The sequence below is a fragment of the Schistocerca americana genome, chromosome 8, assembly GCF_021461395.2.
Source record: "Schistocerca americana isolate TAMUIC-IGC-003095 chromosome 8, iqSchAmer2.1, whole genome shotgun sequence".
In the NCBI taxonomy this organism is placed as follows: domain Eukaryota; kingdom Metazoa; phylum Arthropoda; class Insecta; order Orthoptera; family Acrididae; genus Schistocerca; species Schistocerca americana.
Window position 1 is genome coordinate 250,111,353 of NC_060126.1, and position 23,251 is coordinate 250,134,603.

The 23,251-nt window shown below is 37.9% G+C and overlaps 1 protein-coding gene across 1 annotated transcript in view; it reads left to right on the top strand.

Annotated features, from left to right (window-relative positions):
• Positions 1-23,251, top strand: part of LOC124545739 (cubilin-like) — a 718,402-nt gene that overhangs the window by 471,663 nt on the left and 223,488 nt on the right. The window contains exons 46-47 of the mRNA XM_047124681.1: positions 10,672-10,837; positions 18,750-18,986. Of these exons, the coding sequence (XP_046980637.1) occupies positions 10,672-10,837; positions 18,750-18,986 (403 nt within the window). The remainder of the gene's footprint in view (positions 1-10,671; positions 10,838-18,749; positions 18,987-23,251) is intronic.

Genomic DNA, 23,251 nt, shown 5'->3' on the forward strand with positions numbered 1-23,251 from the left:
ACTCACTGCCACTGGTATTTATCTCTTGCAGGTCTAAGTGCAAAGGTGTGCGCCAACAGCCACAGCATGTTCAGTGGCGTGGAAAGCGATGGCTTTTGTTTGGGGGGGGGGGGGGGGGGGGGCTATTGCAGTAGGCAGCCGTGGCAGAATGATCTTGTGTCCGCTTGCACCTTGATAGAGCTTAGTATTTGTTGCCATGCCTTCCTGAGTTGGTAACTAGTGTCCCTGTTAATGAGGTTGTCTGTTACGCGAATTTCTATGGCCTCTTTCAAGATGCGGTCCCAGTAGTTATTTGTGAAGGCCATTACTTTTGTTTTGTCATACTTCACTGCATGTCCAGTGTTTATGCAATGTTCTCCTAGGGCAGATTGGCTTGGTTGGCATAGGTGGGTAAAGCGTTGGTGTTCTTTGCATCAATCTTCCACCATACGAACTATTTGGCTGATATAGAATTTGTCACAGCTGCACGAAATTTCGTGTACGCCTGCTTTCTTGGTGCCGACATTGTCTTTCAGCATTCCTAGTAAGACAAGCATCTTAGCTGGTGGTTGGAAGACTGTATCGATCTGTGTTGCCTCAGTAGTCTCCCTATTTTGGATGACACGTTGCCTGCAAAAAGTAGAAATGCCAGGCCTTTTTTCTCTTCTTCCATTTGTTCTTCATCTTGGTCCCTACTGTGCCTTTGTTGTCAGAAGGCCCTTTGGATTTAGCTGTTGCTGTATCCATACCTGTGGAACACAGTTTCCAGATGTTTGAGTTCCGTTGATAGGTTTTGATTGTCCAAGATCGTGTGTGCTCTGTGTATCAAAGTGTTGAGAACTCCGTTTAGCTCAGCCAGATGGTGGCAACGGAAGCTTGTAGGTACAGATCAGTGTGTGTGGCCTTGCAGTACACACTGTGAACTAGCGAGCCATGTCACCAAAATATTGTGGGCATCAATGATTGTATCTGGCTGGACACCCGAGAACTCTTCAAACAAATTTGAAGTAATTTCTGCAGGCCTCTGTCGGTGATAATACTAATAGGCATCTGAGAGATTTCTTCTATCAATTGACAATATGTTCAGGGTGATGATTCTTCTGGAAAATCTGTAATTCTCAGGGACTTATATTTTACCTGGAAAACTTAGGGAATGTCAAGAATTTTAGAGAATTCTGTGTTTTTAACGTAACAGTGGAATTTAATTTATTGAGCTTTATAAATCACAAATTCTAAAATACTTAATTCTTTGAAGTGTGCTAATTATTTGAATATTAGTCCGTTACAAATTATTGATGTTAAAAACTGTGGTTAAGCTACAACTAAGAGGAAAGAAAAGTTATTACTGTGAGCTGCTAAACCCGTACCCTCCTCACCCTTGGTCTCTATTAATTTATCAGGAGCTTCTTGTGACATCATCTTCCTCCCCATACCTGGAATTCTCAGAGATCACACCACCCACTCCTGCCCTGCCTCAAATAGCCACCCTGACGTTTAGCTATTGAGGAATTATTCCAAGGCAAAATTCCACACTGTAGATGGAAATGGAAGAAAGCAAAGAAAGTGTGTTTGATCAGCCTGTTTCTTCATTTCTTCAATAAAAAAAGGAACATGAGCTGGTTTTGTGCACATATAATTGGTGTGTGCTTCCAAAGAAAGTTTTATGTCTGTGATGAGTCCAAGTAATGTCACTCTTTTATTTTTACTTAGACTGTCTTTTTTCTGGTTAATTCATAATTGGGTGGCCTGGTCCCAGTGGATAGTCATTTGCATCATTTCTCTGTTGTAATCTCATACACTTACTGTTGTCATATAAGACATTCTTATATGGGAAATAATTTGAAAAGTCATTAATGTAGACAATGAACAGGAATGGCCCAAGAACAGAGTCTTGGGAGATTCCTCTTTTATTGGGGGTAATACTGATCTTTGCTGATAGAAGATGTGAATAAATTGAGTGATTTATCTACAGTGCTATAGTATTTTAACTTGGTGATCATATTGTCACCACAACCTCTTCATCATGCTTTTGTTTTCCAACTACAGTTTTCTGTAGATGTGGATATAAGTGAAACTCACAGGGTGCCATATTAAGTGAATGAGTTGGCTGATCTAACTCATCATACTTTATATTTTCCAGTTTACACATTGTCAAAGCACTATTTTCAGCATGTGCAGGAAAAATGACAACCCCTTAGGGTTTCCCTCATTTTTGTCAATCTCCCGTGTCATTGTTTTCTTCCACTCATTCATTCATTGTGTTCTGTAGATCATGTCAAGATAAGAACCTTAGGATGCAAAAAGAGTCAGGATACTTTAACCTGGCACAAAGACAAAATAGACATTTAATCACTATTTTGCACTCATGGTAAATTAGGACTGCACTACTTATTGCTAGTCACACTTACTCCATCTACAGGGTTGGACATAAATAAAGAACACAACACGTTAACATCTCAAACATGGTGTAGGAAAGCCATTGACATTCAAAACATCTGTATCTACATCTACCTCTATACTCTGCAAACTGCCTTGTGGTGTGTAGTGAGGGTACTACAGTGTACTAGTGTCAGTTCACCTTTTCCTGTTCCAGTCACGTATGATTCACAGAAAGAATGATTGCTGGTAAGCCTCCATGTGGGCTGAATTTCTCTAATTTTACATTGATGTTCTTGTCATGAGATATAAAGAGGAGGAAGAAATATATTGATGGACTCTTCCAGGAATGCGTAATCTCAGAACTAAACTGTACGCCATACAGTGATGCAGAACACCTCTCTTGTTGCATCTGCCACTGGAGTTGGCTGAGCATCTCCGCAAAACTCTTGTACCTGCTATGTGAAGCTGTAATGAAATGTAGAGCCCTTCTTTGGATTGTCTCTGTTTCCTCCATCAGTCCTACCTGATACAGATCCCATGTTGATGAACAGTATTCAGGTATCGGTTTAACGAGTGTTTTGTAAGCTACTTCTTTTGTTGATGAACCACATTTCCTGAGGATTCTTCCAGTGATTCTCAGTCTGACATCTGCCTTACTTGCAGGTAATTTTATGTGGTTGTTCCACTTCAAATCACCTCATACACGTACACCTAGATATTTTATAGAAGTAACTGCTGTCACAGATTGTTTTGAAATTTTGTAATCATACAATAAAGGGTCTTTCTGTCTACTAACTTGCAGTACATTTGTTTTTGTTGAGGGTCAACTGCCACTCCCTGCACCAAGTATTGATCCTCTGCAGGTTTTCCTGCATTTCACTACAGTTTTCTAGATCAACGGGGACAGGTGAAAATGTGTGCCCCAACAGTGCGCAGCTGACGGTATTAATATAATTCTAATTTCGTTCTAGACAGCTGCAGGTCATCAATGGTGTCTGTTCTTTTGGACATGTCCGAAAGAACAGACACCGTATCCATATAAGTATACAGTTTTCTAGTGTTGCAACTTCTCGATACACAACAGCATCATCCACAAAATGCCTCATGGAACTTCCAACATTGTCTACTATGTCATTTAAGTATACTGTCGAAAGTAATAGTTCTATAACACTTCCCTGGAGTGTGTGCAAAGTTACTTTTAGATGAGAAGACTTTTTTTCCACTCAGAATGATATGCCCTGTTTTGTTTACTACAAACTCTTCAATCCAACCACGCAGTTGGTCTGATATTCCAGAAGCCCACGTTTTGTTTATTAGGCAGCAATGCAGAACTGTAACAAATGCCTTCTGGATGTCAAGAAACATGGCATCTACCTGATCACCTGTAACTATTGCTTTCTGGGTGTTGTGGATGAACAAAGTGAGCCAGGTTTCACATGGACCATTGTTTTTGGAACCCATGTTGGTTCACAAAGAGGAGATTCTCTAGAAATGTCGTAATATGCAAGCATAAAACATCTTCAAAAATTCTACAACAGGCTGATGTCAGAGATACAGATCTATAGTGATGTGTTTTTGTTCAGCAACCCTTCTTGAGAACATTAATGGCCGTGCTTCTTTCTAATTATTAGGAATGCTTCACTCCTGTAGAGACCTGCAGTACATTGCTGCTAGAAGATAGGCAAATTCTTTTGCATACTTTTTGCCATATTCAGTGATGCTGTAATAGCCTTACGATCACTGATTCCCTGTTCTTTGCTGAGTTGAAACATTTGGCTCTGTTTTTTAGTACCAGGTCTAAGATGTTATCTTCAAAAGTAATTTCTCTGGTAAATTGCTCTAGTTAATATTTGGGTAAGGTACTTAAAACAATTTCACATGATTGTCTATCCCTGTTCCTGCTACTTTGGTAAGTTAAAATCTTCATAACATGGTCAGCAAATTTATGGAAAATATTCTCCAAATTTCTCTCAATTGTTCAGCCACAGCTGTTGCTGAGGCAGGGGTTCTATAAAATCAGTCATCATGGAATGTATGGACACAGATCCTGCATGGTTTTGAAGGGAATTTTATACAATTTTTTCTGCAAAATAGTGGCAAGTTCAGGTAATGATGATGGAGGTGGACTGCCATCACGCACCCTTCTCTCCAAAGCAGAGTACAAAGTCTGTATAATATTTGGATCTGGTGACTGTGGTGGCCATGGTAGATATGAAAATTAATCCTCATGCTTGAAAAATCACTCCTGGACAATGCAAGCTATGTGAACAGGGACTCTGTTACCTTGGAACTCAGCATCACCCTTGTACCATGGGACAGACATGATCAGCCAAAATGATCACATAATCCTTGGCAGCAATGCAGCCTTGCAAAGTAACCACAGGGCTTGTGCAATACCACTACATGGCTGTGCATATCGTTACTGAATCACTGCCATATTTCCTCTTGGCAGCAAACTGTCTGCAACATAGGCTTGGCAGCCAGAATTTGGAAACTATGCAAAAAAAAAGCTCATGTGACTAAATGACTTTTTTCAATTGCTCCATAGTCTTGGTTTTATGGTTTCAGCACCACATTTTCATATTAGAGGGATTTGCAACACTTATGTATGGTTTTGGAATTCCAGCTTGTCCTGCAATTCTCAATTTATGGAGCTTGCTTTGTGTAATGTTGGTGCTGATAGGGTTTTTTTTGTCACAGTCGTCTTCAATGACCACCTCTCATGAATACGTAACACATAGTTTCTTTGGTGTTGTGACCTAGGGAATGATGTTTTTCTACTTTCCCTATAAGTGGTAAAAATCTTCAATACAGTCCCCATATAACACCAGCTCCCTTAGTTATGAAATCACTCACCACACGAGCACCAACAAATTACTCATATTTGAATTCGCTTAACTCCAACATAATGTACTCGCAACTACATAGACTACTGTTCTGACCAACACTGACACTTGCAACTTATTGAGGGCATTTTACAGGTGCTATTTATAGTAAAGTATAACAGCACTACCTGAAGAGTTGGCTAGCATGTGCATTTATGTTCAAGCAAGAAATTTTGTGGTGTTTCGATATTTTTGCCCAACATCGGTATATTGAATTGAGTAAATTAGTAAGAAAGCTGATATTTTGAAATCAGCTGCTACCTCCTATATTTCATTAAATACCTTCTGTGCTGTTATTAGCTTAATATAGGATTCATCACAGAAACCACATGGTTTTGTATTGGATTATACGGCCAAGCATTTAGCCTCTGATAGTGGAGGATAACCTTGATTTTTCCATTAGAGTGGAAACTTTGGTTGTCACAATGTTGTGGAATTGGGAACGTTATATGTTAGCTCTCTTCTCTCTTGCGATTGTTCATGAATGATGAGTGTGTGATGCAACATGACCTTTGAAGCTGTTTTACTGTTCCAGTCTGCCGACATGTTGCAGACCACAACACCATTTTAACATGGGTTGAAAACTTCAACACAATTGGCTTCACGATGAAGAAGAAATACAGTACCTGTACTCAAGAAAATGTTAAGTGAGTTATGGCATATGCGATAGAGAACCTTAGACTGTTGGTTCACTAGTATGCTGTGAGTTTAGGGACTAACAAGTTAATTGTGTGAAGGATCTCACACAAAAATCTTCATCATTGCCCATACAAAATTCATGTGTGTTACTAACTTGGTGGACACAATTGGGAAGAACAGCATCATACCTTTTGTGAACCCATGCTTGTCAGTAATCTTCACTGGCTTCCTTGCTCCTTTTGATCAAAGCTTATGTGACTTCTTTTTGTGGTGATATCTCAAGTCCTGAGTATATGTTAACAAATAAGATTGCCTTGAAGATGTGCAGATGAGACTCCGGGAGAAAATCATTTGTATTCCACGTAAGATGTTAATCGATGCTACATAGAGTTTTGTGACCAGCTAGGAATCAATCTTAAACTTCTCATGATTCCTGGTGTAATATATTTCCTGTCACTATTGAATTCCTGCTATAACTCTGCTCCTTTCACTTATACAGCTTTTTGACTGGCAGTTTTGGTTTGGTTTATTGATAGATTCTTATTTAGCGCCATTTGTCTACATTACTTACAGAGTGCGTACTTACTATATAGGACAAGTTAACTAAGTAGTGCACATTTATTGTTAAACTAACTTCAAAAAATTTATATACACAACTACGAGTAAAATGTTAATCATTGTGTTCAGAAATGTTCAGTCCAATAATTGGTTTGCAACATTCTCCCAGCTCAATTCTTTCCTATAGTGTGCTACTCTTTTCAAATGATTATAAATCCATCTCCTTAGATCTATCTTTATTTGGCCTATATATTTTGTTCTCAGTCATCCTTTTATGTCCTGATCACCCACAGAACCTGGAATACACACTGCCTAAAAAAAAGTGGAGCACCTAGAAGACATGGTCAGATGTCAATGTAATTTCTGACTCATACACACCATCAGTGTGTATATGAAACATTAGAGAGTTGCAGTTTCCTGTGACAGCTGCCAGAGTGCATTAGTGTTGTTCATGTTTAGTGGCAGTAGTGTTGTTCATGTTTAGTGATGTACCAGGCCAGGTAGGATAATTAAGGGGCACAAATAACATCTGATGTTGAGTGATACCTGTGAAGGACATGGAGATGCTGCACACCAATTTGAGACAGCAATTTCAGCATATGACATGTAATATAATGTGGCAAAAATGTTTTTGTGTGATGAAGTATTGTTGCTTAAAGCAATAAAAACAGAATACCATGTCATATTATGGATATCCTACACCAAATAAATAATTCATATCTTGTGTAATTGGGGGTACTGCTTCTTAATGCTGCTGTAGGTTCATCTTGAAGTTACTGCATTGCCACACGGGAATCATACAATGGTTAAAAAAAATTCTAGTAGTGCATAGAATTGACTTAACACTGTCTCATGACTGATGTAAGACTGACCTCAGACTGACCTCTGCCTCACCTATGGCGGCATACAAGTTGCCTCTATTAATATGATTTTAAACAATTACTGCCATTGTTACATATTACACTTTTAGATTTATACAATTAAAATTTTTGCGTACATCTTCCCAAATTACATAGAAATTTACATGAAATAAAAGTGAATGATTTCATACAAACACTGGAAAGAATCTGTTTCTGTTAAGACTATAAATTACATGTTTTATCATTCCAACAATATATTTCGTTAATTTGCATATTTCATTTTACTTACTTAAAGAATGATCACCGTATCATTTTCAGATGAACAGAGGGATTAGTTTTATTGAATGAAAGGCCTGGAGTTGATTAATTAACTTTGGACGCATAAAATTTTACATTTCTATATAGTCGTGATTACAGTTCTATTAACTAACACGTAGAACACTTAACTTTGGACGCATAAAATTTTACATTTCTATATAGTCGTGATTACAGTTCTATTAACTAACACGTAGAACACGAGCATACTTGGTTCTGACTGTAAAATCATCATGTCATATTTCTATTAGGGAGACAAACAATTGTTTGGCTTGAAAACATAAAAATAGTTGTCTTTTGATGACTAAAAATATTGGAACTTTAATCATTAATTATTCCATAATTACAATAGCAAAATTATACCTACCATGTGCCTGAAGTTTGTCTACTGTACAAATTGTGGTGGTACATCAGCTTTTAATCCAACATGTTTCCTTCATTCTGCCTACTGGTGAGGCCCAACATAAACAGTGTCAAAATAGTAGCTTAAATTAGTGCAAATTACTTCAGATCCAGATAACTGGAAAAGACAAAATCAAAGCAGCAGTTTAAATTTGTGTAAATTACTGATATTAAACGTATGCCCTCTTTGGGAGAGTAGGGATGAGACTGGAAGAGGATACATGATCCCAAAAAGGGATGTGGTATTACAAACAGAGTTAAAAACAGACCCCATGGTGGGTCTCCATTTGATTGGCTGCTTGAACTGTGCAATAATGAGATTTGTGGGGCAGTCAGATGTGACAAAGGCCTGAAGCTGGACTGCATGGGAACACGAGAGCAGGCCTACTTGTTGTCAGGGTTCTGGTTGGCTACAACTGACCACCACAAGGGAAGATTGCCATATTGTTTACCTAGAACATTCTAATGCCATCACTTCTACACCTGCCATACTGGGACAAGTAATGGCCTCCCTGCAATATTTTGTGTCATCTCGCACCATTAGTCAAAGACCAGCAGAGGCCAAGCTAGGGAGTTACCATCCCACGGGTAGGCTGTTGTGAACACCACGACACAGACAGCTACATTTGGAGTGGTGCCAAGAAAGGAAGCATGGGCTGCTAATGAATGGCATCACATTGTGTTCAGTGAGGAATTGTGGTTCTGTACCACAGCAAATGATCATCATCACCGATTATGGTGATGACTGCAGCAGATATTTTTGAGAGGCACAGCTATTTTGCTCCTGGCATTATATTGCGGGAAGCCATCAGGTTTGACTTCACATCATGGCTGGTAGTGATTGAGGGAACTCCTGACAGCTTAACAGTGTGTCACAGACATCTTGCGCCCTCATGAGTTGCCTCTCATGTGAATGTATCGTGGTGACATTTTTCAACAGAATAGTTCTTGTCCACACATTCGTTTGCAGTAACAGTCCTGTGTAAAGTTGATGTAATCCCATGGCCAGCAAGATCCCCAGGTCTGTCTCTCATGAAAACATATTTGGGATAGCTCGGATGTTAACTCCATCACAGTTCCAGTATACTGGATATTAAGGACCAGATAAAACATCTGTGACCCCGTTTGTCTCAGGAGCAGGTACAGTGGCTTTACGAAGCCTTCCCCTGTAAATCAGTGCATGCATCCAGGCCCTAGATGGGGTGTGATGTTATACTGAAAAGTGGGCTCATACTGTCAAGTTCTTTGTAAACATGATTTAATACTGTACTCACTGAAATAACATTACATATACCCTCAACCCATGAACTTTTATTTTGTTTCATCTTCCATTCTTCACTTTTTTGTCAGGCAGTGCAGTTTCTCATGCTGAAGTACATCACCCATGCAAGAGTCACATCATGTCTTAATGATACTTAATGCCATCCCACATATTTGTCCCAAGGGCCTTTTGATTTAGTAGATATGGCTTGAAACTACATATTATGCCATGTTGTTCAAGGATGTGACTTCAAAAGCAAAATGCTTTATCAATTAGCATGTGATTTGGGAACTGCTTGCAGTTACTAAACATAAGTAAGTAAATTAGTTCTTTAACAGGAGTTCTCACTGGTTCTTCCACCATAATTCTTTTATCTGGCATACATCAAAGTTTACAAAGTTTCACAGTTGTTTGAGTGTTTCATTAAGTTGAAAGAAACATATTACTGAAAGCTGAACAAACTATCATAGCAACACCTGAACTGGGAAACATGTCTGGATAGATGGCAATAACACATGAAAGCCTACTTTATATTTCTGTGAACCACTATTAAATGATGAATCAAGGAATATACGACACCCATCTATGTGTTGTCCTCATTTTGCTTCTTTTTAAACAAGATCAGAGGCATTACAGCATGCCTAAAAACATTTGAGCAGTCATTATTCCGGCACTCCGTACACAAATGAAATTTGAAGAAACCCTGATACATGATGTAATGGAAAGTCCTTGCTGCTGTGCACTTTGTACTGGTTTTCAGAGTATCCCTGTAAATGTAGATAGTGTGTGCTGAAATTTTGCATTTTGAGTTGCAAAATACTCAAAATTTTTGTGAAGTAATATACATACAATTTTAAAAATTTGAAAAGAATGTAAATATTTTAATAGAGATTATGTTCCAAAAGGAATGATACAAGCAATTGATGAGTCAACCTAGTTTAATTAAAGTATCCTTCATCAGATAATATAATACTTCTATGTGAACAGGGAAGTATACTTCTATATTTTCAGGAATACATACAATCTCCCTACTTATGACACAAAAAATTATAAATTTCTGATGCATAATATAACTAACCACCATTAAAACACAGAACTGTTTCATCTTGGTATACTGGATGGAACTGAAAGCATTGTTAAGTCTTCCTCTCAGATGTAATGATGATTTCTCTGAATCTATGTTTTCCAGTCTTTCTCCAGATTAATGTCGTAACAGATATTCAGTGGCTGAGAAACTAAAAGAAGTATTACATACTCATTACCAATCATAATTCCCATTCAAAATTCAACACAATCAGTAATAATTACATGGCTATCACGATTTAATTATATTACAATGAAATAGTGCAGTTTGTGTAGTCTCCTAACTAAAATATATGTGTTACAATGACAGGTATCTGATGGTGGAGAGCGTGGTGTGACATTAGCACGATTAACTGCTCAGAATGTTTCTGCCCATATTGAAACCTTTTCCAATCGTGTAACACTTCATTACTATAGTCGCAAAACCAGAGGACATCGTGGCTTTAAACTGCGCTACTCATCAAATGAACAACAAGGTGAGCTTGTAGAAGTGTATGTATTCATATCAATTGCACACTATGTTACTTTATCTCTTATGTTGTTTCTCATACTGAAAATTTTCAACTCTCTTCATATCCCTAATGAAACAAAATGATAATTAGATGGAGGAATAATAACAATAGGCTTAATAATTATTCTAAATCACTGTCAATATAAACTAAAGGATTTTAGATATGTCAACCAGGACATAAAACAAAAAACTAGTTAAATTTATAAATTTCAGTCAATTCCTCTATGGCCGTTATATACATAAAATGCTTTCATGAATTATATTTGGCTTGAGATACAAATTGTAAAGTATAACACTTAATGCATTTACACAAACAAGCCTGCCTTGCATACGCATATCTCTGCTGCTCAGGCCAAACTGAACTTGAAATGCCTCAAACGGCAGAAACAATTCATTGTGGAGTGGGGAGATGGAGGTATAGCAGGGCATGGGTGGGGAAAAGGAAACAGTGCTACCTGGCAAACCATGCAGGGACTAGAAGTGGCAAACAAAGCTACCTGGTGCAGCAAGGCTGTGTGGGAGAGAGGGGAGGGAAAAATGGAGCAGAAAGGAGAGGATAAAGAAGCGGAAAAGAACAGTGGGTGCACTGGTAGAGAGCAGTGCACTGTGTAGTAAGGGACATTAGTTGGGAGAGGTGATACTCTTTTTGGGTGGTGGATGTGGGGGCAGTAGGTTACTGTGGGTTGAGACTGGAATGATTTCAAGAGTGGAGAATGTGTTGTGAAGATAACTCCTATCTGCACAGTTCAGAAAAGCTGTTGGTGGCGGGCAGATTCAGATGGCCTGGATTGTGAAGCACCCCTGGCATCAAGTATGTTGTGCTTAACTGCATGTTGTGCAACAGGGTGGTCCAGTTTGCTATTGGCACAGTCTGATCGTGGCTGTTGGTCCTGGTGGATAGCTGGTTGGTCGTCATACCAAAATAAAAAGCTTTGCAAAGATTGTAGCAGAGGTGGTACATGACACATCTGCGTTATAGGTTACCTGGCCTCTGATGGGGTAGGATAACTCTGTGATAGGATTGGAATGGGAAGTACTTGGTGGGTAGACTCGACAGGTCTTGCACCTGGGTCTTGCAGCATCCCTATGTCACTCCCAATCCCAACCCCTGCACCAAGGGGTTGGGTTTTGGAGTGGCATAGGGATGGACTTGGATGTTGGACTAGGAAGTTGGATGGGTGATGAAACACCACTTTAGGGGGTGGGAAGGATCTTGGCTACAACGTCACTTATAGCAGGCCATGATGGTAGGTAATCAAAGCCCTGATGAAGGATGTGGTTCAGTTGTTCCAGTCCAGGGTGATATTGGGTGCTGAAGAGGGCACTCATTTGTAGCTGGTTCTTGGAGGTGGTGGGAGGATTTCAGATCTGTGGGATATAGCACAGGTAATCTGTTTGTGGACTAGGTCTGGGGGGTAGTGCCCTGATGTGGAAGAGATGACAGCTTTTGAAATGCAGATACTGTTGGTGGTTGGTGGGTTTAATGCGGACAGAGAGTGGGTGGAGTCCTCAGAGAGCAGGAAAGTGGCATGTTGGGTTGAGAAGCACTAAGTGAAGTGAATGGGAGAGAAGGTGTCGAGGTTGTCAGGGAATGAGGATAGGGTGTTGTAGCCTTGAGCCCAGATCAGGAAGATATCAATGAACCAGAACCAGATCAGGGGTTTGGATTTTTGAGAAGATAGAAAAGTTTCCTCTAACCATCCCAAAAACAGTTTGGCCTAGGAGGATGGCTTGAAGGTGACCAGGCTGGGTGCATATTTATTTGTATATTTTCCCTTCAAAGATGAAGCAGTTGAGTGTTAGGGTACAGTTAGTAAGGTGTACAAGAAATGAGGTAGTGGGTTCGGAGAGGTAGTGTTGAGTAGTGGAAAGACCATGAGTATGAGGGATGTTGGTGTATAGGGAAGTGGTATAGACAGCGACGAGTGGAGATCCGGGACGTAACAGGTTGAGGACAGTGGAGAGTCAGTCAAGAAAATGGTTGGTATCTTTGATGTGAGGGCTATATTTTTGACAATAGGTTGGTGTTGATCACTGAGGACCAAAATTCTTTCAGTGGGCACACAACAACCAGCTACAATGGGACATCCAGGATTGATGAGGTTATGGATTATGGAGAAAATGTTGAAGGTGGATATGCATGGTGTGGTAGGGGTGAGGAGGGAAATGAATTCAGGAGAGGTGTTCTGGGAGGTGTCTGAGTGTGTAAGTAGGGATTGGAGGTTATGTTATGACATTGAGTGCTCAAATTTGAAGTTGCAATTTTTTCTCCACTGTGGCAATTAAGTATTATCTCTAAATAACATCTGATTTCTTACATAAAGGACTATGGCTCTAGATATGATGTCAAATGATCTCCATTCCAGTTACACTTTCAGTCATCAAACTGACATTTGATGACACTTTTGCACAAATTATCATACAAAAAATGGCACATTTGAGAGATCTTTAATTAAGTGGACAAATTAAACTAGATATATTCATAGTATGCATGTATAACTATGAAAAACACCAAATACTTTATTTGAATTTTACAATCATGTAAATCAGCATGCTGTCTGATACCTTTTGACCTAACCTAGACCCCAGCTTGTGCAACAGATCGTGCTCTGACAACATACTTTATTCACAAAATAGTTAAAGTAATATGAATAAATATTCTCTGTGTTATGTTTTACCTCCAAAATCACATTTGTATGACACCATGTGTACTATGCTGTGATTGGCTGCTAGAAGCAAATCAAGTGGACAGGACATTGATTTCTCTTGTTTTGTAGCATATTTGGTAAATTATATATTTATACATACCTACTACAAAAATATATAGTTTAGTTGATCCACCATATAAAAGTCCTCTCTGAACTGTGTAATTTTTGTGCGATTTGTTGTGTAAAAATATCAGAAATCTGACATTGCTGAAAAAACTTTATCTGTTATCCAAGTTAAAAGCAAAGATTGTTTCATTATTGTTGGAATATGAAATTTGCAACTAAACCAGTAAGCTTTTGAGAAATATGGAGGGATGAATACATCAGGCAGATGTGAAACACACTGGGTTGCATCTTGAGACTCCTTGCTCAGCTGGTTTCAACATGTGGCATCACGCATGATGTGAGTTCAATCTACCAACTCCATTACAAGAAAAAGTAGGCACAATAGTTACCTTACTTCTCAACATTCTTGATGAAGTCAAAGTGCAAAATTAATATCTTCAGGCTCAGAGTCTCTGGAACAGGAATACTGGATTTTCAAGCCATACACAAACAGCTAATTATTAGTTTCAACAATATTCATAAATGATTCTAGCTTGTAGTTCCACATATTTCTCACAGTTATGAAAGTTGCAACATAAATGCTTCACTTGACACATTAGCAATGCATGAGGAGCATTCTCACAACATACGTTTCCTAGCATGTCTCACCAGCTTGTCCTCTTCACTGATCCCAGGCACCATTCACACTGAGGTGATGCGATATGATGTAGAAGCAACATGCATTGGTGGAGTGCATGGAAACATAATGGAAGTAACTTTACTGAATCGCACTGGGACAACAGCAATATGACACTGTTATGTGTCTCTGTCCTATCACTGGACTCAACACAGAGTGCTGGTTGCTCCACACAGCTCATATCTCTACAATAGGTGGGAAGAGAAGTTTCATGTCATCCGATTTGCCTTTTTGTGTAAAAAAAACGAAAACCATTGTTTTGGAGTCACGTGTTTTCCACGATGCAGTCTTCATCATTCATTTTTGAGGAAATTGTTCAGTAAAAAACAAAAAAAAAAAAAAAAATCTATAACTTATAACATTATAGCATGACAGTGAACTGGTTTTCTTTTCATTATTGCCTGTAGTTATTGTTATACTTTAAAATAAAATACTGCACCGCACATACTTTGAAAAGTTTTCAGTGAAAAATGTAGTTGCTGGCCAGTTTACATTTGATTTATTTTATAGAGTATATTCCTGCTTAAGAAATGTAGCTAGCTGCAATGAGCTATGATGTGCCACACACAACACTATGACTGTGTGCCGTGCTGTAAGGAGCTGTGTCATTTCGATGCCAATACAAGCTGAAGCATTCACTTACATGTGTGCTTTCAAGCTGGGAAGACATCTTGACCTGTTCATTTCTTGCTGTGCTGCATATAGTGAACATGTCCTTCAAACAAGGACTGTTTGAAGATGATATCTTTCATCCAGCTTCTTGAGAAAAGCACTCGTTTGTGGGATTACACTATGAAGTCATATTCAAGGGCAAAATTCTTGTTGCTGTTGAATGAGCAGCTTTACGAAACTGAGAAGGAGATAGTGGAATTTTCCTCATCATTATCATCAGTGCCTTCTTCATATCTAACACAACATCATCTATCCCTACACACAACTCACCATATAATGCCACAACATCAGTAATGACTTATCTGACTTCAGATATGGCAATGTTACTTATAAGTACATGTGAATCTGAATCATATTCTAATGCAACATACTAATCAGTGGCAGCTTTTGAAATTGTATTCTTATTTGCTGTACATGTGTACTTCACTGAATAAACTATCACACTACATGGTCTCATTAAAATAAACTTTTCATGGTGTCATTTTTAACATAATTCACTGATCTTTTTTGTAATCCCTGCTTACTTGCCTGTCAGCAGAAGAAAAAGCAAATCAAAATTTTGTGTCCTGCAATCTCAAGATCGCTGGTATTAGTTGCTAGAAAAAGTGGAAATGTCTGGATTAATTTTGTGGAATTTGTGTTTGTTTGGAAGGAGATCATGAGAAACCACAGATGACCTATGATCGGTTTTAATAGCATTGTATAGTTGCACACAGTACTTCTTTTTCAGTTGTATGAGCTTTAAATATTGATAAGTCACAATAACATCCTCTTCAGAAGAGCTCATGATTGCAGCTGAGCCAAAAACATGAGTCGTTCTGTCTTGTTTGTTGTAACGCATGTCACATCGCATTGTATATCGTACTGGCCCAGTGTGAACACAAGAGTTGCAACAACAGGTGTTATGCTGCACAACCTTTACTACAGTGAATCATATTGCATATCATATCACCTCAGTTTGACCAACACCTTAGTGCTAAACTTGTTGCACTCGCTCCATTGTCAATGGAACATTTACATTTTAACCTCTTTACATGGGTCACTAATAAATATTCAGATTTATGTTAAACAAGGGACAGATATTCGTAATTTTTGTATAATATTTCTACATCTTTATAATGATCAGTGACTATAGCAATACAATATAACTTTCTTGTTTTTAGCAATGCTAGGAACTTGATTTCAGCAGTTGTTATATTCGTGAAGACAACATTACATTATTATTTTACTTGTCTCTGGAAATTACTTTCCAGTTTTTATATATTGTTTCAGCGTTACTTAAGTTCATGTGTGATACTAACATCAATATTTGTGAGAATAAGGTGTGTTTTAGCAATTCTATTTGAGACACAGGCTGTGAATTTAATAATTGGATTTAAGTCCAACTCAACATGTCTGACAAAAATTAAGAGTTATTTTTTTGTGTTTACTCCGTCCTCTAGGTTTTTTAATGAACTATAAATTATTGAAAGGTAACAACTTTCTATAAATATGTAACTTTTGAAGTTAAATTTTTTATCAGATTATGAATCAGTTTGTATTCTGTATACACTGTGTCTTGCGAAAGACACCAGGGAGGGGTCCTTGGGTTGTGCGGTGCATTTGGCGGCTGTTGCCACTGTATCTGCCAGCTGTTGCTATGCGTAGTTCTTGAACCCCAATACTTTGCATGTGCCCCTACACTGTGTGACTGAGCATACTGGTGTTTTCTTTTGAGTTTATTTATCAAGTTTAATTGCTTCAAATATTGTTACTAGATGTCATTGTTGCAACTGCGCCAATTCCGGGGCTTTCCCTGCCCGTTTGTTATTGGACCCAGTCCTCGGACAGAAATACTGTGCACATGTCTTCTGTACTGTGCGACTGAGTGTTTGGGTGTTTTATTTTGAGTTTCCTTTTGAGTTTCCAATCAGTATGGTTCACATGAAGGATCAGCAAGTATTTCTTGTGTTGAACTATGCAAAAATAGAATCAAATGTGGAATATTGGGTAGAATTCATATGAAAATTTCCCAGTGTGCATGTTTGCAATGTCTCAATGTTATGCAGGTTAGTGAAGAAATTTCAAGAGACTCGATCTATGTCACACATACAAAGGCCTAGAGAACCTAGTTTCTTAAACAAAAATAACTTAGACATGATAGGGAAAGCCTTGGAAAGAATCCAAGAAAATCTTTGCACCGTTTATCACTTCAGACTTGTGTGTGAAGGGCATTTACTCACAGAGCTGTGCACTAACTGAAATTGAATCATATGAAATACTGGTAGTGCTTCAACACTTGGATTCTGTTGCTTGATGCCATGATTGCAACTGGCAGTTACAATCTGTGCACGATGGGGATGTTTATCATAAGATGCTTTTTTGCTGATTAAGTATGGCTACATTTGTCAGGGCACTTAAATTCTCAGAACAATCGACGTTGGAGCTCCAAAAATCCTCATGAATTATGTCAACAACCTCTGCATGATGTGAAGTGTCATGTGCAATTAGTGCAAGACAAATGATTGGATCAATCTTTTTCCATGAAACAATACATTCTGACAGGTATTTGAATGATATGTTGCATCCTTTTTTTTGAGAACTAACACCTAACAGACAGATGTATGATTATTTTATGTAAGACATTGCAAGACCACACATTGCCAATGCTTCTATGACAGCAATACAAGGTGTTTTTTTTTTATGTAGGATAGTTGACTGGCATCCTCATTCTCCAGATTTAAATCTGTGTGACTTTTATCTTTGGGGAATGTTAAAAGACAAGATTTATGCAACCAGTACTCCAAAAACAAGCTGCCAGAATCTAATATGAACATAGGAAAAAATAACACAAAAACCAGTAAAAAACACCAATAACAACAGAGAATAGCACTGAAATAGGCAAAAAATAACGCCAAAACTGAAATAAAATGACATCAAAAGTGGACATAGAATAAAACGTTTTTTTCCTGTCCCCACTTATAGATTCACAAGGAATAGGCTCCGAAGTATTGAAAGCTGCAACCTTATTATTAGTTTGATATGTTGTGATTCATCAGGTGCAGGGCACATAGTTTAATTGATGGGTTGCTGATATTGTATACCCTCAGTTTTTTGAAAAGAAGGTCATGGTTTACTGAGCCAAAAATCCTGCTCATGTCAAGAAATATTAAAATAGAGCACGTAGCCTGTTCTGCATGACTATATAAATTATGGAAGAATCTGATAACAGCATTGATGGTGCTTAGATTTTCTTGATATTGATGCTGAGATTAGAAAAGGATTTTGTGTCTGTAGAAGAAAACAGTGAGTCGAGATTTGATAGTGGTTTCAAATATTTTGCTGACCTTAACGATGAGCATATATCAGTCTATAATAGAAAGTTCTTCCTTACTTCCCATATGTTCTCTCTGAATCATGCTTGCTTTTAAGGCAGTGGAAAATCTGCGATGGAATAACAACAATATGAATTAGGATAGATTTCTAAGTGCCACATGGAAGAGGGGTTGAGTGGCAGACATTTAAAAGTCGACTGTTAGGTAATAAAGCTAGTTATATATGCTTCACTCACTCATTAAATTTATTCTGTATATTTGCCACTTGATTATATTCCTGTGAATTATATATTGATGCACAAATATATCCATCTTCTGTGTCAAATATCATACATATGCATGTTGAATTCAGAAGCTTCTCCTAAGATAATTGATTATAAACTGTTTTTAAACTATTTCTAACAAATATACATGTTAGTATATCTTTGTTTATGTTTACAGTATGTGGTGGCACCTTAACGCCTCTTGGTAGTGGTGTCTTGTCCTCTCCAGCTAGTAATGGTAGTGCTTATTATTGTGAATGGCAATGGGATGCTTCACCAGTATTGGGAAATCAGACTGTTGCACCAAGTACACCAACTGCAAAAACTTTCACACTTAAGCTTCTAAGTGTTAATGTTTCTGGTCCTTACGAGGGCTTCTGTAGATGGTGGTATAGTGGAATAAATATCATAACAGGTATGTGCACTTTCCCATGTCTCATGTAAAATGTAAGAACCTTATTTTTGTGTGCAAGTGTCATTCAGGATGTCAATATTGATAGTCCTCCTCTTGTAGAATGCTCTTAATTTTGTGATGTGCTACCAGTGATCATCATCTTCTACCAGTGATCATCGTCTTTCACAGTGAAGTATGGAAAATGATCTCTTTCTTCTGCCACAACATGAACAAACTCTTGGTGAGATTTAGAATGAACTTATGTAGTTTACGCTTACAAGTGAGGTCCAATGACATGTGGCACACCATTAAGGCAATGTGGAAAATCACCAACTGTTAAAAACAAGTTTCCTTTATATTTTATCAGACTAGCAGCTTTACTACCTGGAGTACTCTCATGTGTTGTATATTTATCTATTTTTCTTGAATGTAGAACTATGTAAGTTGTAAACTCAGCATTACATCTACTTATACTTCTGTGCCCCTCAAGCCACCATGCAGTACCTGTTGGAGAGCATGAGGTGTACCAAAATTATGGCGGCATTCTGTGTTCAACTCTAGCAAATAAGTGAGGACTGAAAGGTAGCATAAATATATAGAAGGACTCAATAAAGGAAAGAAATGTGTAGGAGATGTTATGGAAAGGGAGGAGGAAGTGAATATAGAAGAGATTAGGGAAGCTATACTGCATGAGAATGGCACTTTAAGTATACAAAATTTGCTCGGAATTGTTAAGATCCTTGGGAGAACCAGCCATGACACAACTGTTCCACCTGGTACATAGGATATATTAGTTAGACAAAATTCTTTCAGACATTCAAGAAGAATGTAATAACCTGAATATCAAATACAGCAAGTGCAATGTGAATTTTACCAACCATCAGTTTCATAAATCATGGTTGCAAAATACTAACATGAATACAATGATGGATCAACTAGTTGTTTCTTCAATTTATGTACTTTTGCATGACATAATCTTAATATATATTGAGATTTGGCTGAGATCATAGCATTGATCATTGCATTGCATGCAACTTGCCTGCAGATCTGTGTAATAGTTGTCAATAAAGCACCTTCATACAGTTATGTGGCTTTTGGAAACACCTCATCATTCTTGACTTTTGAATTTTTATAATTTTTATGCTTATTTGAATGGTTAATGAGTGTTGAGTGTAGTTACTGTTATTTGTAATATCTCTGAGCTGTGGTTGCCCTGCCCAGAAAGTTGTTTTATACAAGTTTAATATGTGCAAGTATCTCCTGATATCTGAAAACAATGTTAGCCCATTCGTGTATACAGTAAAAAATTTGTTCCTGGTGGTGATGATTTGAACAACATTTAAGGAAAGAAAATATTGTAGTAAAGGAGAAACTTACACTTTCAGATTCGAGTAATTTTTGCACTCACACCAGATTATTAGAAAATATCAATGTTTTCTGCTTTGGTTTATGGTAATAGGTATTCAAAATATTTATATTTTGTTCTAATCACAGTTGTTCCCATTTTCATGCATTTCAAGACCCTGAAGTATCTCTGCATCTCGAAGTGACTAGCATGCTTCGCAGTTTCCATCTTTCACACCATTTCTTATTACGGGACACTGTTGATACACAATGTCGTTAATGCATTTCCAAAAGAAATTGTCAAGGGGGATTATGTCTTCCAGTTGTGGTGCCAAAGTCAATGGCTCCCTCTAAAAATACACCCATCAAGAAGACCTTGATTTAAGGCACACCTGGTCATGAAGGAAAAATGTACTGGACATCAATATTGCTGCCCACTTTAACAGCTATTTTGCTAGTGGAGCATCTTTTAGCAATTCTTCGGTGTATATTGGAGAAATACAGACTGATAACTCATCATTCAGTTTTTTATAAAAAATGGTTCTACAACTTTATCATGGATGAGTGCACACCAAGAATTAGTGCTGCAGGTGTGTTGGTTGCCTTACTGATGTAACCAATGAAGGTTTTTGTCTGACTAATTGAGAGCTTTGTGGAGAATTACCTTTCCTTCAACTATGAAAATGGCTTCGTTGGTCCACAGTCCAATAACAGTGAAGACCACATTTTGGTTTAAAACACAGTTGTAGGAGTCAGTTACTGCCTGGAAGTCATCTTCATTTAACGTATGATGAACATGAATATGTGGACATAATCAATGGTCATGTAATTTTGAAGTTGACTTTGCTTTCTCAGTTTTCTGGCAGATTCTGGGGGATGTAATGTTTCTGCGAAATGGTACTTGTACTGTAGGTCTGAAGCACCTCGTGTATTCTATGAATAGTAATGGTTCTGTAGGTACTTAATAAACTGTACACTTCATCTAAATATTGAACTTTAGAACAAGATAAATAACTACTATTACAGGTAATATTATCTTTTTGCTGGTTATTTAACACACTCATGCCTGACAAATGTATACACACTGATGCTCACAATGTGACAGATAGTGATTTGTTGACTGCAGGAGAGTAGAGTTCTTCCAGTGATGATTATTCTTGATGATGGTGATCGATTCGTCTGGAGTGAGCTGTGAACTCAGGTCACTACATTACACCCCCACAAGGAAAAGAAAGAAAAATAAATAACTAGCTTGGACTAGAAAATATCTACTGAACTGAAACAGAACTGTGCTTTTCATCCATAATGAGGTTCCATCCCAGCTGAATGCTGCTGGGTCGGTTGTTGTTGTGAGGTGGCTACTGCATCTGGGTGGGTGGTAGTCAGCCTGTTTTCACGTGGGCAGCACTACTATGGATGATGTTGTGGTGCTGTTGGCTGTAGCTAGTGGCAGTTCTATGTCTGGTGTTGGTCTGCATTTCAGTGGCATCTTCTGCACTGAGGTAGGCCGTCTTAATGGACACCCTGTGTCTGTCCTTTTGATGCAGAGAGCGAGTGTCCTATCGTTTCATCCTGCAACCTTGTATAAGCATCAGTGAGGTGGCTCCAGTATCTGCACAGTGGGCTTTGTCGCTCCCAGCTCTTAGAAGACAGAAGTAGCCTGTTTTCCATGCCAACTGCATGCAGATTGTGGCACAGACCATGTGTTAATCATATCCCAAATGAAAATAGAGCTCAAAAGGAAACTAAATAGAAGTAGCATGGAAATTTCTAGGTACAACATAGGAAATCTAGTGGAAAAAAGGGTAAAAGAAAACTTTACAAAACAGATGGAAGGTCACTTAGTAAAAACTAGACTGGTTCCTACGGAACAACATGAGGAAAGCAGATGGAGACGCATAAAGACCAGTTGCCATGAAGTAACTTCCAGTATTATAGGAAACCGAAAGTGAACTAACAAGGAAATACCGCATCCAAAAAGGGAGCAATATTATCACAATATCTGCCAGGTCACTCAGTGAATCCTAAGACTAGAGAAAGGGAATATTGCAACAATACGAGTAAATCTTTTGGAAAATTCAGTAAGGGAAGAATTTATAAAGTATCAGCATGGGAAAACGCAACATACAAAAAAGATGAAAATGTACTTTTCACAACCACTCAACTGCAGTGATCCACCCTGGATTACATTGTACTTTAAGTTTGAAGCACCTGATACAGTTGACATACAAGTTTCTAACCCAAAAGTTAATTAAATACAGCTACAGCAAGAAATAAAAAAATTAAATAATAACAAGGCTTGCAATTAAGAACAGACACATGGAGTTATTTAAAAATGGAGGACCACAACTGGAATTAGAACTATAGTCTTCAATGGAAACAATTTTCAAGATGAAAACCATACCTGCAGACTGGAAAACAATCCATATTAGATAATTTATTCATGCTAAGATGTGTAACTGAGAAGGCATGGGAATTTAGTGTGTATGTCCACATATTATTTATCAGTTTTAAAATTGAGTTTGATTAATACACCAACAGACAGTCCTAAATATAATGAAGGAATCTGAAATACCCTCAAAGTCAGTCAGATTAGTTAAAATGTATATAGGTGAAACTTCACATCATATAACGAGGCCTTTATGAGAAACTGAAAATTTTAAGGTATACACTGAACTGAGACAAGGTATACACTGAATTGAGACAAAAGACACCATTTCACATCTTTTATTTAATTTCACCTTAGAGAAGATGGATAGGGGACTTATTAAAACTATTCCACAAGGTATCCAACTGCAGGGGATGAATATTACTAGGCTTTCCTGTGCAGATGATGTAGCATTGATAAGTAGTTCCAAAAAAGAATTAATCACTACAATGCAAAATTATTAGAAAATATCGGAGTAAACAGGATTACATTGTAATGAAGGAAACACAGAATA